At 44.2% G+C, this 18673-nt stretch overlaps 1 protein-coding gene across 2 annotated transcripts in view; it reads left to right on the top strand.

Annotated features, from left to right (window-relative positions):
- Window positions 1–18673, top strand: part of LOC115470519 (septin-7-like) — a 343205-nt gene that overhangs the window by 183355 nt on the left and 141177 nt on the right. For both annotated transcript variants that reach the window (XM_030203751.1, XM_030203752.1), the window contains exon 7: window positions 12570–12662. In XM_030203751.1, coding sequence (XP_030059611.1) covers window positions 12570–12662 — 93 coding nt within the window. The remainder of the gene's footprint in view (window positions 1–12569; window positions 12663–18673) is intronic.

Below are 18673 nucleotides of genomic sequence, written 5' to 3' on the forward strand. Positions count from 1 at the left end.
CCGGCAGCCTTCAGCATCTACCTCTTCAGGTAGACGTTTTTTTTTTTTGAAGTTTATATTCAATCATTTTTATTGATTACACACAAAAGTAGTCCACACCAACAGGTAAGTAGCAGTCTTAACAATAACATAATTACTTCATGGTTATACTATCACCAAACATCATCACCAATTTTTAGTTTTCTCCCTTCCCTCCCTTGAGAATCCAAACTTAATGCTGAAAAGCAAAGTTCCGAATGAGGTAGTCCCTAGGAGACTGGACTCAGATGTCCCCCCAGGACCCCCCAAACCGGTACATCATTATCAGCTCAATCCCACCCTCCCCTCCCTGTGTCTCAGTAAGCAATCTGGGAATGAATGTCCGGAGCTCCATGAGCCAGTCAAATGTTCAAGAGGGTACTCTTAGCTATTGGGGGCATAGAGTCCAAAAATGGGCCCCATCTCAAACAGAATTTATCTAACTCCATCGGGTTTCCATCTTTTATCATCATTCTCTCAAAACGTAATAGTTGCACCATCCGCATTCGCCAATTCTGGAGTGAGGGGCCTCTTGGGGATAACCAGTCCACTAAAATAGTCTTTTTTGCAATCAGTATGGCTCGCTGTACAAACAAAATAAGCCCTCTTGGCCGGGGAGCCTGTAGACAAGGCTTCCCGAATAACAGCATCGGAGAACGTGACCATCTAGTTCTCCACAAGGTTGAAACCTGTTTTAGTAGAGCCATCCAGAAATTCTTCACTACCGGGCAAGTCCAATACATATGCCCCAAAGTCGCTCCCACAAAATGACACTTGGGGCACGCCCCATCTGGGGAAACCCCCACATGAAACGCCCGTCGAGGCGGCATATGCATCCGAAACACAAAAAGGTATTGTAATTCCCAGTGATCTGTTAAAGGTGACACTCTGTTAAGGGCCAACACATGTTCTTTAAGCAGCCCGGCTGAAATGACTACCTCCAGGTCTCTGCTCCAGGCCTCAGCATATTTGCTAAAATCTGGCTCTGCAGCAGTGTCTTTGATATGTCGGAGGTGGAACCTCAATGGAACTTTTTGTTGTGATCCTAACGAGAATGCCATTGGTAATTCCTCCTGCACGTCCTCCGCCAAGGCCTCCCAAGACAAACTCTTCGTATAGTGCAATAATTGCCAATAATGAAAGTAATCTTTGGGGAGGAGCAGACCACGATCCTGCAACTTCTGAAACGATTGCAGCTTTCCTTCTCGCGTTAGAATCTGAAGAATATAGATTATACCTTGTGTTTTCCATTGTTCAAAAATTCTATATATCAAGCCAGGTTGAAACTCAGGATTCCCGCAGATTGGCAGCAGTGGAGTAACTTTTGGGGAAAATTGATGTAATCTACAAATCCAGCTCCATGCCTTTTGTGCTTGCGGTAGAATGTTTGAAATGTTTAGTATTGGAGAGGCCCCTCCACTCCCATGCAGGCAACTGCTAAAGTTTGTGGGTGTAAACAGCCGTAATTCCATTGCGGTGGCTGAGAAGTCCGCAGAGTTGCGGAACCAATCTGTAACGTGTCTCATTGCACAAGCAATCCCTAAATGTCTCACACTCTGCAAGCCCATTCCACCATATTCCTTCGGTACATACATACTTTCCAGTGGGAATCTCGACTTTTTTCCCCTCCACAAAAATTTTCTCAACATTCCATTCACTCGTTTCTCATCCCTATTAGTGAGGTGTAGGGGTAAGGTTTGAAACATATATGACCAGCAGGGAATAATCATCATATTGTACAGTGCTATACGCCCTGACAGAGAGATAGGAAGGCCCCGCCATTGCTCAAGTTTCCTCGCTGTGTCTTTCATTAATTTTTGAATATTTATCTCATACAAACCACTTAATGTGCTAGGGATTAAGACACCCAAGTATTTCATCTCTGTCTTTGCTCTCTGCAGAGAGAAATCGTCTGGGCCGGGGCCATCCAGTCGCTCGGGTAACCTCATTATGCGTGATTTTTCCCGGTTAATTTTAAACCCTGACAGTGTACTAAAAAATTCTATCTCCTCGAGTAGCGCTGGCAATGCCACCCTCGGGGACTCTGATATTATCAATAGATCGTCCGCAAAGGCTAACACCTTTACTTTCTCTCCACCAACTGTCACCCCTGGCACCCCCTCTCCCTGTTGAATAATTTTAATCAGGGGTTCAATAGATAACACAAAAAGGAGCGGGGAGAGGGGGCATCCTTGCCTAGTCCCCCTCGCAATAGGAAACTGTTGTGTTCTTGACCCATTAACCAGCACGGCCGCTCGAGGATTTGAGTATAGTGACTGGATAGCCCCATAAACCCAACCCCCCACACCCACATACCTCAACACCGCAAACATATAATCCCATCCTACTTTATCAAAAGCTTTTTCAGCGTCCAGGCTAACCAGCATCGCCTCACCGCCTGAACGCTGAATCTGAGCCTGAGCCAACAGTAGTCGTCTCACATTGATTCCTGAATGCCTATTGTGAATAAAACCCACTTGCTCCTGACCGATAAGACTAGGTAAACACTCCTGTATTCTGTTTGCTAGTAGTTTGGCTAGGATTTTTGTATCAACATTGATTAAGGAAATGGGCCTGAAAGAACCAGCCTGATTCTCCGGCTTTCCTGGCTTCAGCAACAAGGTTATCAGTGCCTCATTTGCATAAGCCGGGAACTGTCCCTGAGCTACCACCTCCTCAAAGTATGAGTGCATGGGGCCTACTATGTGTGGATTCAAGATTTTATAAAATTCACTCGAGAAGCCATCTGGGCCTGGAGCTGAATTCGCAGGGAGAGACTTAATTATATCCTGTAGTTCCTTTCCTGTGATAGGCCTATTCAGGACCTCCACCTCCTCTGCCTTCAGAGTCATCATTCTGGCCCTCCGCAAATATTCTGTCACCGACTCTAATGATGGCGGGGATATATTTTTATATAGGTCGCTATAGAATTGCTGGAATACCTTTTTTACTCCTTCCCTCCCATTCTGAATATGTCCATACTTATCTTTCACCGCCACTATCGTTCTAGGGCCACCCCAGGCTTTAACTACTCTTGCTAACGTGGCGCCTGATTTATTCCCATATCTCTGGAAGCGGAATTTCCCAACCGCCAGGGCTCTCAAGGCTCTCTCATGTAGTAGTGAGTTTAGCGTTACTTGAGCTATTTTCATCTGTTCTTTATTATAGCTCGATGGAACCGCCACAAATCGGCGTCTGGCTTTCCCAAGTCTACGTTCTAGATGTATAATTGCCCCGTTAACTTTTCGTTCCCGTTGTGCAGTGAACGCAATCACCGCCCCCCTCAAAACTGCCTTCGCCGCTTGCCAGAACAGCTGGGGAGAATCCCTATGTTCTTTGTTAAATTGTGAATATTCCCCCCAACTCTTCTGCAAATGTAGTTTAAATTTTTGGTCTGATGCTAAGTATGAGGGAAATCTCCACCCTCTTCCCCCAACCCCCAGGTCCCCATCCTCTAAGTCTAACCACACCAGGGAGTGATCTGAAATCTCCTCCGGGCCTATCTCTACCTTGTTCACATAGGGGAAAGCCCTCTGAGAGGTTTGTTTTTGTCAAAGCCCCTTGGTAAACCTCCTATGGTGTCATGGATCTCAGCGTCATTCTCACTCAGCTGATGAAGCCTCCTTTTGGGCCACTGAATTCCTGCCATCTGAAGTACTTGACCTGGAAGGTCATTTTCTTGGTGGCGGTTACTTCAGCTCGTAGAGTCAGTGAGCTTCAAGCCTTGGTAGCCCATGCTCCCTATACTAAATTTCATCATAACAGAGTAGTCCTCCGCACTCACCCTAAGTTCTTGCCGAAGGTGGTGTCGGAGTTCAATCTGAACCAGCCAATTGTCTTGGCAACATTTTTTCCCCGTCGGCATACCCGCCCTGCTGAACGTCAGTTGCACACATTGGACTGCAAGAGAGCATTGGCCTTCTATGTGGAGCGGAGAAGCCCCTTCAGACAGTTCACCCAAATGTTTGTTTCTTTCTACCCCAACAGAAGGGGAGTCGCAGCCGAGAAATGCACCATTTCCAGTTGGCTAGCAGATTGCATTTCTTTCACTTTTGCCCAAGCTGGGCTGACTCTTGAGGTTCATGTCACGGCTCATAGTGTTCGAGCCATGGCAGCATCAGTGGCCCACTTGAAGTCAGCAACTATGGAAGAGATCTGCAAAGCTGCGACGTGGTCTTCAGTCCACACATTCACATCTCACTACTGCCTTCAGCAGGATAGCCAACGCGACAGTCGGTTTGGGCAGTCGGTGATGCAGAATCTGTTCGGGGCTTAGAATCCAACTCCCCCCTAGGCCCATTTTTGTTCTGTTCCAGGGTGCACTCTCATAAGTACATAAGTAATGCCATACTGGGAAAAGACCAAGGGTCCATCGAGCCCAGCATCCTGTCCACGACAGCGGCCAATCCAGGCCAAGGGCACCTGGCAAGCTTCCCAAACGTACAAACATTCTATACATGTTATTCCTGGAATTTTGGATTTTTCCAAGTCCGTTTAGTAGCGGTTTATGGACTTGTCCTTTAGGAATCCGTCCAACCCCTTTTTAAACTCTGCTAAGCTAACCGCCTTCACCACTTTCTCCGGCAACGAATTCCAGAGTTTAATTACACGTTGGGTGAAGAAAAATTTTCTCCGATTTGTTTTAAATTTACTATACTGTAGTTTCATCGCATGCCCCCTAGTCCTAGTATTTTTGGAAAGCGTGAACAGACGCTTCACATCCACCTGTTCCACTCCACTCATTATTTTATATACCTCTATCATGTCTCCCCTCAGCCGTCTCTTCTCCAAGCTGTATAGCCCTAGCCTCCTTAGTCTTTCTTCATAGGGAAGTCGTCCCATCCCCGCTATCATTTTAGTCGCCCTTCGCTGCACCTTTTCCAATTCTACTATATCTTTCTTGAGATGCGGCGACCAGAATTGAACACAATACTCAAGGTGCGGTCGCACCATGGAGTGATACAACGGCATTATAACATCCTCACACCTGTTTTCCATACCTTTCCTAATAATACCCAACATTCTATTCGCTTTCTTAGCCGCAGCAGCACACTGAGCAGAAGGTTTCAGTGTGTTATCGACGACGACACCCAGATCCCTTTTTTGGTCCGTAACTCCTAACGTGGAACCTTGCATGACGTAGCTATAATTCGGGTTCTTTTTTCCCACATGCATCACCTTGCACTTGCTCACATTAAACATCATCTGCCATTTAGCCGCCCAGTCTCCCAGTCTCGTAAGGTCCTCTTGTAATTTTTCACAATCCTGTCGCGATTTAACGACTTTGAATAACTTTGTGTCATCAGCAAATTTAATTACCTCGCTAGTTACTCCCATCTCTAAATCATTTATAAATATATTAAAAAGCAGCGGTCCTAGCACAGACCCCTGAGGAACCCCACTAACTACCCTTCTCCCTTGTGAATACTGCCCATTTAACCCCACTCTGTTTCCTATCCTTCAACCAGTTTTTAATCCACAATAGGACATTTCCTCCTATCCCATGACCCTCCAATTTCCTCTGTAGCCTTTCATGAGGTACCTTGTCAAACGCCTTTTGAAAATCCAGATACACAATATCAACCGACTCCCCTTTGTCCACATGTTTGTTCACTCCTTCAAAGAATTGAAGTAAATTGGTCAGGCAAGATTTCCCCACACAAAAGCCATGCTGACTCGGTCTCAGTAATCCATGTCCTCGGATGTGCTCTGTAATTTTGTTTTTAATAATAGCCTCTACCGTTTTCCCCGGCACCGACGTCAGACTCACCGGTCTATAATTTCCCGGATCTCCCCTGGAGCCTTTTTTAAAAATGGGCGTTACATTGGCCACCTTCCAATCTTCCGGTACCACGCTCGATTTTAAGGATAAGTTGCATATCACTAGCAGTAGCTCCGCAAGCTCGTTTTTCAGTTCTATCAGTACTCTAGGATGAATACCATCCGGTCCAGGAGATTTGCTACTCTTCATTTTGCCGAACTGCCCCATTACGTCCTCCAGGTTTACCGTGAAGTCAGTAAGTTTCTCCGACTCGTCCGCTTGAAATACCATTTCCGACACCGGTATCCCACCCAAATCTTCCTCGGTGAAGACCGAAGCAAAGAATTCATTCAGTCTCTCCGCTACGTCTTTGTCTTCCTTGATCGCCCCTTTTACCCCTCGGTCATCCAGCGGCCCAACCGATTCTTTTGCCGGCTTCCTGCTTTTAATATACCGAAAAAAATTTTTACTATGTTTTTTTGCCTCTAATGCTATCTTTTTTTCATACTCCCTCTTGGCCTTCTTAATCTGCGCCTTGCATTTGCTCTGACACTCCTTATGCTGTTTCTTGTTATTTTCAGACGGTTCCTTCTTCCATTTTCTGAAGGCGTTTCTTTTAGCCCTAATAGCTTCCTTCACCTCATATTTCAACCAGGCCGGGTGTCTTTTGGACTTCCGTCTTTTAGTTAGTTTCTTCGTAGGTCAATCTCTGTTATGCCCTCACCGTTGTGAGGTCCAATTGACCACTGTTTATTGTTTTGAGTGAGCCTGGGAGCTAGGGATACCCCACATGTGAGAACAAGCAGCCTGCTTGTCTTTGTAGAAAGCAAAGTTACTTACCTGTAGCAGGTATTCTCCGAGGACAGCAGGCTGATTGTTCTCACAAACACGCCCGCCTCCCCTTTGGAGTTGTTCCTTTTCTTTGGTTTTGCTTTGTAAGTTGATTGAAGCAGAACTCTCGCGCGACGGGCGGAAAGATGGCCGCGCATGCGCTGTGCACGCGCCTGCGCTCGAAGGCTCTAGCAAGCTTTGTTGCTAGGAAGATTTTCCGAACCTGGGGCTGCCATGGACGTCACCCACATGTGAGAACAATCAGCCTGCTGTCCTCGGAGAATACCTGCTACAGGTAAGTAACTTCGCTTTCTGATCGTGCCCTTCTGGCCACGGCAGATATGATTCCCTCTTCTTGTGGATTTGCCCTCCGAAGAACCGTGGAGATTGGAGTGTTTTCCAACCCTCATTACGCAGAACAAGGGGTCGCTTCTACATCCCAACTTCTAGTCTCTGTCTCTCACGGCCTGGCTGCTCGCTTCCTTGGGTCTTTTGGAGAGTGTCTCCCGCGTCTTGCTGGCTTCCAGGAAAGATTCCACTAAGAGGGTGCTACTCTTTTAAATGGAGGAGGTTTGCCGTCTGGTGTGACAGCAAGGCCATAGATCCCCTTTCTTGTCTTACACAGACCCTGCTTGAATACCTTCTATACTTATCGTTTATCGTTTATTCATTTACTAGACTGTCACTTATTACAAAAGTGAATCAGAACGGTTTACAATATAAAATAACATAAAATAACGCTAAAACCAGTAGATAAACATACTCTGAAATCCATTTGTGATAGGAAAGCACTACAAAAAGTCAACACATGTACAGATTTCACAAACTGTGGGCTTTTTTTTTTCCCTTTCAGTTTGTTTTACTTTTCCTATATTTTGATTTTAGGTGATTATTTCTAGTGACTCTTGAAAGAGATGTGTTTTTAAAGCTTTACGAAAATGAGCATAAGAGTCCTCAAGTTTAAGTTCTTTAGGAAGAGACGGAGCTAGAAAAAAGAATGCCGATGATCACGTTGATTCCCATCTAGCTTTGGATGGAGATGGAATTACAAGTCTATTATCTGTCAATGACCGCAGTGTCCGAGTTGGTGTATAGGGGATAGTAAGGTTAGACATATGATGGACTAAATGAATAAAATGTTTTTTGTGTGTCAATATCAGAAATTTAAATTTTATCCTTGCTTCTATTGGAAGTCAGTGCAATTGATATAACAATGGAGTAATCTTATCCTATTTTGAAGCTCTACAGATGATACGAGCTGCTGTGTTTTGTATCATCTATAGTCGTCTTAGATTAAATTTTGAAAGACGTGCATACACTATGTTACAGTAGTCTAAACGTGATAAGATATAAGCATAAGTTATTGTACGCAGGGAAGATTTATCTAAGGAATTTCTAATCGAGCTTAATTTACGTAATTGATAAAAAGTTTTCTTTATCACATCAGATACTTGCTCATTAAAGGATAAGACTGAATCAATAATAATACCTAGGTATCTAAATGACTGTACTGTAGGTATTTGTTTACCAAACAAAGTTGGTGTTAAAGATGGGCTAGGTCCAGAACCCGTTATCCATGAAGTTATTGTTTTTTCTGGATTTAATACTAGTTTATGCTTTGCTAGCCAGTCAGCCACCTTCTCAAGACAGATTTGGATCGATGTTAAATCAATATTTATTGCTTTTACATAATGAATTAAAAGGAAGTCATCTGCATATGAATAACAACTAATCCCTAATGATTGAATGAGCAATGAAAGTGGACTGACATATAAATTGAATAACATAGGCAATAAAACTGATCCTTGTGGTACCCCACAAGAGGTGAAGTATGAATTTGAAATAGATTGATTCTGAGTGACTTTGAACGAGCGATTTGTAAGGTAGGAAGCAAACTAGTTATAAATTATACCTGAAATCCCAATTTCCTTTAACCGTTGTAGTAGTAAAGTATGATCTATCAGATCAAAAGCTGCGGACAGATCAAGTGAAACGACTAATGCAATATATCCTTGCTCTAATTTGCAATGAATTTCACTTAAAAATGAGGTTAAGACCTTTTCTGTGCTGTAACCTTTTCTAAAACCTGAGTCTTGTCTTAAGACCAACTGCATAAGGTTTTACCGTAGTGTAATTAGTGCTTATCAGCATGTAGAAGGTAAGCCTATCTTTGGACAGCCTTTAGATCGCTTCATGAGAGGTTTGCTTTTGTCAAAGCTCACTGTCTAACCTCCACCAGTGTCATGGGATCTCAGTGTCGTTCTCACCCAGTTGATGAAAGCTCCTTTTGAGCCACTGAATTCCTGCCATTTGAAGTACTAGACCGGGAAGGTCATTTTCTTGGTGGCTGTTACTTCAGCTCGTAGAGTCAGTGAGTTTCAGGCCTTATTAGTGGATGCACCTTATACTAAGTTTCATCACAACGGAGTAGTCCTCTGCTCGCACCCCAAGTTTCTGCCGAAGGTGGTATCGGAGTTCCGTCTGAACCAGTCGATTGTCTTGCCAACATTCTTTCCCCGTCCTCACGCGCATCTTGGTGAAAGCAGCTTGCACACCTTGGACTGCAAGAGAGCGTTGGCCTTTTACATGGAGCAGACAAAGCCTTTCAGACAGTCCACTCAGTTGTTTGTTTCTTTTGATCCCAACCGGAGGGGAGTCACCATTGGTAAATGCACCATTTCCAATTGTCTAGCTGATTGCATTTCCTTCGCTTATTGCCTGAGCTGGGCTGACTTTTGGGGGGGGGGGGGGGGGGTCATGTGACCGCTCATAACGTTAGAGCCACGGCTACGTCGGTAGCCCACTTGAAGTCAGCCTTCATTGAAGCGATTTTCAAAGCGTCGATGTGGTCTTCAGTCCACACATTCACATCTCACTACTGCCTTGGGCGCAGGATACCCGACGCGACAGCCAGTTTGGGCAGTCAGTGTTGCAGAATCAGTTTGGGGTCTAGAATCCAACCCCACCCTCCTAAGCCTGTTTTATTCTGTTCTAGGCTGCATCCTCATCTAGTTGTATATAGTTTTAGGTTAATCTACATTAAGTCCTCACTGTTGCGAGGCCCAATTAACCACTGTTTGTTTTGGATGCTAGGGATTCCCCGCTTGTGAGAATGTAAGCCTGCTTGTCCTCGGAGAAAGCAAAGATACCTGTAGCAGGTGTTCTCCGAGGACAGCAGGTTTCACATTCTCACAATCCTGCCCACCTACTACTACTTAACATTTATAAAGTGATACCAGGGTTACGCAGCGCTATACAATTTAACACACAGGACAGTCCCTGCTTGAAGGAGCTTACAATCTAAAGGACAAAAATCCTGCCCACCTTCCTTTGGAGTTGTCTCTTCTTCACTTTTTAGTTCATTTTTTGCTTCTGTATTAAACTGAGAGGTGCTGCGAGTTGGAGGGCGATCGTTCATGCACGTTAGAGCACTGATCGCGCTTCTGAAAACTCTTGTTCTTTACTTTAGTATTCTATCGACTCAGTCGACGTGGGATCGTCAACCCACTTGTGAGAATGTGAAGCCTACTGTCCTCTGAGAACACATTCAACAGGTAAGTATCTTCGCTTCTTCTGAAGTGGGCTTTTAAGTGTTTTCTGAATGTGAAGTAGTTGTTCACACATACTCGCAATGCAGCTGTAGATGGAGGTGTTTGCCCACCTACACACACAGTGGGTTTGCAAAGAATTCTCATCAGCCTTTCTGTGTCATGCTTTTCTCACTTGTTTGACCTTGTTGCTTCATTTGTTCAGAAACAATGAATAACCAATAACATATACCACCCAAGGAGAAGGGTCAGAAAAGGTCAGGATGATGAGAGTTCCTTTTTATTTTTATGTATTTATATTCCACTGATCAGCTTTACAGGATCCTCAGAAAATTAAAATCAGAAATGCAGAGTCTAGAGTACATGTATACTAGAGCTTTATCTCTCCACACCAGACATCACTGCGGAAACACAGGCCAAAGTATCGGCCTGCTTATCCGATATTGCTGCCTGGATGTCCAATCGCCACCTGAAACTGAACATGGCCAAGACCGAACTTCTTGTCTTCCCACCCAAACCCACTTCTCCTCTCCCTCCACTCTCTATCTCAGTTGATAGCACCCTCATCGTCCCCGTATCATCTGCCCGCAACCTCGGTGTCATCTTCGACTCCTCCCTCTCCTTCTCTGCGCATATCCAGCAGATAGCCAAGACCTGTCGCTTCTTCCTCTATAACATTAGCAAAATTCGCCCTTTCCTCTCTGAGCACACCACCTGAACTCTCATCCACTCTCTCATTACCTCTCGCCTTGACTACTGCAACCAACTCCTCACTGGCCTCCCACTCAGCCATCTATCCCCCCTTCAGTTCATTCAGAACTCTGCTGCACGTCTTATCTTCCGCCTGGACAGATATACTCATATCACTCCTCTCCTCAAGTCACTTCACTGGCTTCCGATCAGGTACCGCATACAGTTCAAGCTTCTCCTACTAACCTACAAATGCACTCGATCTACAGCCCCTCCTTACCTCTCTACCCTCATCTCCCCTTACATTCCTACCCGTAACCTCCGCTCTCAAGACAAATCCCTCCTTTCAGTACCCTTCTCCACCACCGCCAACTCCAGGCTCCGCCCTTTCTGCCTCGCCTCACCCCATGCATGGAACAAACTCCCTGAGCCCATACGCCAGGCCCCCTCCCTGCCCATCTTCAAATCATTGCTCAAAGCCCACCTCTTCAATGTCGCCTTCGGCACCTAACCACCACACCTCTACTCAAGAAATCTAGACTGCATCAACTTGACATTTTGACCTTTAGACTGTAAGCTCCTCTGAGCAAGGACCGTCCTTCTTTGTTGATTTGTACAGCACTGCGTAACCCTAGTAGCGCTCTAGAAATGTTAAGTAGTAGTAGTAGAGCTGAGACACAGGCAAGCTAAGTGCAAATAAATGAAGCAAACATACAGAGAAGCATGATCTTTCAGAAAAAGTTTTATTATATAATTTAGAGTTAACCATTATCTAGAAATTCCCAATATTTTTGACTAAAATCAGATTTTAGCAGAGGAAATTTGGGGGGTTTAAAATTTGTCTTTGTAAGCCTTGAGAAGGGATGAGTAAGCAGAGGTGTAGATGCTTGTCTTATAGTAGTTGATTTCACCAAATCAAGACCAGAAGTTTGAACGAATGCCCCTCAATTTAGGAGTGCAGGGATCCATTAGTCCTACTGACCGCTGAAAAAAACCCTTTGCATTCTTTGATACCTGGACCACTGTAAGAGTTATCCAGGCAGAACGAACAAACAAACAAATGTGTTTATTCTTAGAACTTGGACAGTGGACAAAAAAAAGTGCAAACAGTAACAAGTAACTGAAAAATGGATCAATTAGGAAACTAACTAAACATATGCCCTGATCTCCCCGGGTACTTTCTAGAAAGTATGCAAATATCTGTTCACAGAGCTTCAGCAAACAGATATCTGTCTCTCTCCTCCCAGGCTGAAACTGAAGCAACAGCCGGCATCTGCTGGGTTATTTCAAACTCCAGGCCAATCAGAGCCCAGAACAGTCATTTTTCAAATAAAAACTGGTTACATCACTTACAGGCACTTCCTATTATCTGTGTGCCAACTAAAAGAAAGAGATGTCAGTCCTCTGTAACAGCTTTAAGCATAAACATTCACCATCTGCTGGCCAAACAAGAGAAATGCACTTCAGACATATTTAAGACAGGAAAATATCCAATACATTTTACAGGCTTAAAACACACTGGGCCTGCTACAGATACCTTGAGCTAAGCTTTAGTACAAGACCTCCCACTGTTTCTTCACAGGTGGTTTTAGCAGCTCATAGTAGGATTTAAGACAGAGCAGTGAGAGTATATGTGAACCAGGTAGGCTAGATGTTATGAAAGAAATTAACTTCTTCTCTAATTGCAAATACTTTTACTTTATTTTTGATTTTGTTTGTAGATTATGAAAGAAATCCAGGAGCATAAGATAAGGATTTATGAATTTCCAGAGATGGATGATGATGAAGACAGTAAATTGACCCGTAGGATAAAGGTATGTGAATGCAAGGAATTTGTATTTAATTTGAAGACCATGGTGAAAATGGTGTGCCTAGTGAGTGAGTACAAAAGCTATGGAGACTAATGAGTTCTTAAATATTTATAGCCCCAAAATTGCATATTGATAAATCCTTCTTTGAAGTCTTTGTTGTTTTTTTTATTGTTTAAAAACTAAAACAAAAGCAGTTTGAAAAGGATGCCAAAAATATGACAGGAGTACCTAATGGTTAGAGCACCAATCTTAACATCCAGAGATGGCCGGTCAAAATCCCACTGCTGCTGCTTGAGATCTTGGGCAAGTTACTTAACTCTCCATTGCCTCAGGTACAACATTAGATTGTGAGCCTTCCAGGGACAAAGAAATGCCCAGTGTAACTGAATGTAACTCACCTTGAGCTACTACTGAAAAAGGTGTGAGCAGAATCTAAATAAATAAATTACTAAACTAGCCAAGGCTAGGAGGGCTAGTAAACAGAGGAACAAGTAAAAGGAGAGAATGCAGACGACAACTTTGATGTCACAACACTGCAGCTTCTAGAGTCCTCCAAACAGCTGACTGAAAGGATGGATTTTCAATGCGGCTCTGAATCTCTTGTAAGAGGCCTGTAACTGAAGAGTGGACAGAAGTACATTCCTGTAATCTGATGGATTGGTCGTGAGCCCTTGTGCCCAGGCCAAGGCCTGCCGACAACAGAGGCCGAGGCCTAGAGGAGACCAAACCAGCTACTACCCACCCCAGCTAACTAACACCCCACACTCACACACACACACTACACCTCAGGAAAAGGGAAAATAGGCATACAAGCGGGCCTCACGGCCAACTAGGAACCGATGCACTCAGACTACACACCTACGGGCCTCATGGCCCAGCTGGAACCGATTCACACCCAGGGAAGGAGGGAAAGGAACCCAGGAGTCCTCACGGGGACCAAGGTGCCAGCAGCGCACTGAAACCCCAGCAACAGGTTACAGGAAAACACCAAGCCACGGAGGCTCCACAGACCCAGGACAGGACCCCCCCAGGCAACCAAGAAAGGGCACAAAAGGAAACAGAACGGGGTGCAACACCCCACAGGGAACTAGAACAGGTAAGGCAAAAAGCAAAAAGCTCAGGAAGCACCCCACAACTATAGAAGGGTACGGAGAACAACTAGAAGGCAGGGCTGCCACAAGAACCACAGCCAGGAAACCCAGAGGACAGAGGGAAAAAGCTAACTCTAAAGCCACAATAGCCAGAGACTGGGGCACAGAAAACAAAAGGTAAACTAGCCTTCTGAACAGAAGCCAGAGCAGAAAAACTATCTATCTAAACACACAGAAGACAGAGACACAGTATACAAGGTGTTAAAACTCACTGAACCAAAAGCCAGAGGCAGGAACAAATAAACAAACCTGAGGGAAGGCCCGAGGACCAGAAGTCTGCCGAACAGGCAGGACAAGATAGGGTAACATCAAACAGAGAACACCAGGGTATCTCCAAAGTGTATAATTATGGTACAGCCAGAGACCCCCCCACTGGAATGGTGGAGGGCCCAGTCACAGAGCTCAGGCCAGTACAGACCTTGGCTGAGTCAGAAATCTGATGGCTGACATAACTGGGAGCTTACTGGAAAAGTATGGCCTAGTTTGTAGCCCAGATTGAGGCCTAAATAAGCTAAATTAGGAAAAGTTAATAGATATGGAAACAAAATGGAGGATTTCAACACAAAATGGAAGCCCGTATCTGTTACAAAGTGGAATTTTCTCTAATGTAAGTTAGAAAAACAAGTTGAGAAATAAGTGAGTCATAGCAGGTGCAAAGAAAATAGGGAACTAGCTGTTCCAGAGAGGAGGGAGACTTCCTGTGAGCAGGATTGTGGTCAGCTGGTCAGCTGGTGTGAGAAAGGAAAGGCGTAGCAAGATAGAAGCTACTCATTAGCATGAGCCAATCAGTGACAACCATGACATTAGCATAGACCCAATCAGGTATATCTACTGTCATATTACCCATATCCTGAGGGCACCTATAAAAATCCGGGTATTTCCTGGTTTGAGTTAGAGAGACAAGGGTTGGCACTCTCTCTCCAAGGGAAACCAATGTGTCCAGCAGAATTAACAAATTACCTAATTGCTTTCCCTTGTAAAACCTCTAATTGGTAAAAGAAATTATAAAAGATTAGCAAATAATTAACACCTGTTTGCAGCTTATTATATTCCTATAATTAATTGATTGTACATGCCTGTTGTCAATCACTGATTTGACTTATACCTTAGCAAATAAACTCCTCATTCCAAATGATGATTTGTGGGCTTCACTTAATGATCAAAGGCTGTAAGTATAAATGCATTGTATAACTTGTCATAAGGCTGGTATCTTTTCCTTAGACCTAACTTCTCCCTTAGAGGCAATAACTCCCTGATTACCCCAGTACTAGTGTTATTTAGAGATGGAGTCAGATTAAGGTCACTCTAGCCTTCCTGGGGGGGGCTCGGGACCCCCCCAATTCTCAACAAAAGGAAGGGCGAGCAAAGCCCCTACTGAACAAACAAAACAGCTGGCTTCCCACAGAGAACTGCAACCAGCAAGGGACAGACCCAGCTGGAGGTAAGTGAACTCATGGTGTGGGGAAGAGGGTTTGGGGGAAGGGAGAGCCTATTTTGATCTGATGGGCTTCACCTTGACCAGGGTGGGACCAGGCTGCTGGCGTCAACTTTTAAAAAGGAAATAGAGCAGCTTTTAAACTAGAAACAGGGGGAAGGCCGACAGTCGCTCAAAAACGCATAGTTCTGGATAAAGTATCTATTGAGGATATCACCCAGACAGGGAAGAAAAGGTTACTTGTAAGTAAGGATGTCAAAGAAATTGTAGTAGATCAGATGGCCTTAAATAAAATTAATAATGACCAGACAGAAGATAGCATATTAATAATGCAATGTATTAAATGTAATATAAAATGGAACAAGCATGCATTGAAATGTCTATACGCAAATGCCAGGAGCCTGAGACATAAGATGGGAGAGCTGGAGTACATTGCACACAATGAAAAATTGGATGATATTGGCATCTCTGAGACCTGGTGGAAGGAAGATAACCAATGGGACACAGTCATACTGGGCTACAAATTATATCGTAGTGATAGGGTGGATAGGGTAGGAGGAGGGGTAGCACTGTATGTAAATGAGAACCTTGACTCAGGCTGCAAATATTGCAGGAGACAAAACCCCTATTGGAATCTTTGTGGATTGAAATTCCACGTGAAAAGGGGAAAAGGACGGTGATAGGAGTGTACTACCGTCCGCCTGGCCAGGATGAGCGGATGGACGCAGCAATGTCAAAGGAAATTAGGGAAGCGAATAAATTGGGCAATGTAATATTAATGGGTGATTTCAATTATCCACATATAGACTGGGTTAATGTAACATCAGTACATGTTAGGGAGGTGAAATTTCTTGATGAAATCAAGGACAGCTTCATGGAACAGCTGGTTCAGGAGCCCACAAGAGAAGGAAAAATACTAGACTTCGTCATTACTGGAGCTCATGATCTGGTGTGGGGGGTAATGGTGCGAGGGCCGCTTGATAACAGTGATCATAATATGATTAGTTTTGATATTGGCATTGAAGTAAGTGAACTTAGGAAATCAAATACACTAGCGTTTAACTTTAGAAAAGGTGATTACGACAAAATGAGAAAAACGGTGTAAAAAAGACTGAAAGGTGCAGCTTGCAGGGTAAAAAACTTGCATTAGGCGTGGATGCTGTTTAGAAACACCATCCTGGAGGTACAGGACAAATATATTCTGCATATTAGAAAAAGGGGGAAAAAAGACCAAACGTCAGCCGGCGTGGCTAAACAGTAAGGTAAAGGAAGTCATTAGAACCAAAAAACAATCTTTCAGAAAGTGGAGAAGAGAACCGACTGAAGGTAACAAGATAAAACATAAGGAATGCCAAGCCAAATGCAAAGCGGAGATAAGGAGGGCAAAAAAGGACTTTGAAAAAAGTTAGTGTTAGAAGCGAAAATACATAGTAAAAATTTTTTTAGATACATTAAAAGCAGGAAGCGGGCTAAAGAATCGGTTGGGCCACTGGACGAAAATGGTGTTAAAGGGGCAATCAGGGAAGACCGAGCCGTAGTGGAGAAATTAAATGAATTCTTTGCCTCGGTCTTCACCGAGGAGGATTTGGGAGGGACACCGGTGCCGGAAAGCATATTTGAAGGTCGGAGAAACTAAACAAATTCTCTGTAAACTTGGAGGATGTAATGGGTCAGTTCTGCAAACTGAAGAGTAGTAAATCACCAGGACCTGATGGTATTCATCCTAGAGTATTAATAGAACTGAAAAATGAACTTGTAGAGCTACTGTTAGTAATATGCAATCTATCCCTAAAATCGAGTGTGGTACCGGAAGACTGGAGGGTAGCCAATGTTATGCTGATTTTTAAAAAAAGGTTCCAGAGGAGACCTGGGAAATTATAGACCGGTGAATATGACGTCGGTACCGGGCAAAATGGTAAAGGCTATTATCAAGAATAAAATTACAGAGCACATAGAAAAACATGGGCTGATAAGACAGCACGGATTTAGTGAACGGAAGTCTTGCCTCACCAATCTACTGCACTTTTTTTGAGGGGGTGAACAAACATGTGGACAATGGGGAGCCGGTGGATATTGTGTATCTGGATTTTCAGTGCCTCATGAAAGACTCCTGAGGAAACTGGAGAGTCATGGGATCGGAGGTAGGGTATTACTATGGATTAAGAGCTGGTTGAAAGATAGGAAGCAAAGAGTAGGGTTGAATGGTCAATATTCTCAGTGAAGAAGGGTAGTTAGTGGGGTTCCGCAGGGGTCTGTGTTGGGACCGCTGCTTTTTAACATATTTATAAATGACCTAGAGATGGGAGTAACTAGTGAGGTAATTAAATTCGCAGATGACACAAAATTATTCAGGGTCGTCAAGTCGCAGGAGGAGTGTGAAAGATTACAGGAGGACCTCGCGAGACTGGGGGATTGGGCGTGCAAGTGGCAGATGAAGTTCAATGTTGACAAGTGCAAAGTGATGCATGTGGGTAAGAGGAACCCGAATTACAGCTATGTCATGCAAGGTTCCGCGTTAGGAGTTACGGACCTAGAAAGGGATCTGGGAGTCATCGTTAAATACATCTGCTCAGTATGCTGCGGCGGCTAAGAGAGCGCACAGAATGTTGAGTATTATTAGGAAAGGGATGGAAAATAAACATGAGGATGTTATAATGCCGTTGTATCGCTCCATGGTGCGACCGCACCTCGAGTATTGTGTCCAATTCTGGTCGCCGCATCTTAAAAAAAGATATAAAGGAATTAGAAAAGGTGCAGAGAAGGGCAACGAAAATGATAAAGGTAATGGAACGACTTCCCTATGAGGAAAGGCTGAGAAGGTTAGGGCTCTTCAGCTTGGAGAAAAGGCGGCCGAGGGGTGATATGATAGAAGACTACAAGATAATGAGCGGAATAGAGCGGACAGATGTGAAGCATTTGTTTACACTTTCAAACAACAACAAAACCATGGGACACAAGATGAAGCCAGATTATGGTAGATTTAAAACAAATAGGAGAAAGTTTTTCTTTACTCAGCGTGTAGTTAGACTCTGGAACTCGTTTCCGGAGAATGTAGTGACAGCATCTGGCCTTACGGAATTTAAAGGGGGTTTGGACAGATTCCTGAGGGAAAAGTCCATTGAACATTATTATTTTTTGTGTGTGGGGGGGGGGGGGGGGGGGGGGGGTTGCAGGGTTCTTGAAGCCCGGATTGGCCGCTGTCGGAGACAGGATGCTGGGCTTGATGGACCCTTGGTCTTTTCCCAGTATGGTGGTACTTATGTACTTTATGATTACACACACACACGCTACCAAAAGCTAACCCAGACAAAGGAAACTAACAGCTGAATACACACACACACACACTGGCAAGAGGTAGCCCAGACAAAGGGAAAGTAACAGTCCCCAATAGTGGAAAACAGATTCAAAACGTGAGCACAGAACAAACG

The sequence above is a fragment of the Microcaecilia unicolor genome, chromosome 5 (genome assembly GCF_901765095.1).
Source record: "Microcaecilia unicolor chromosome 5, aMicUni1.1, whole genome shotgun sequence".
In the NCBI taxonomy this organism is placed as follows: Eukaryota; Metazoa; Chordata; class Amphibia; order Gymnophiona; family Siphonopidae; genus Microcaecilia; species Microcaecilia unicolor.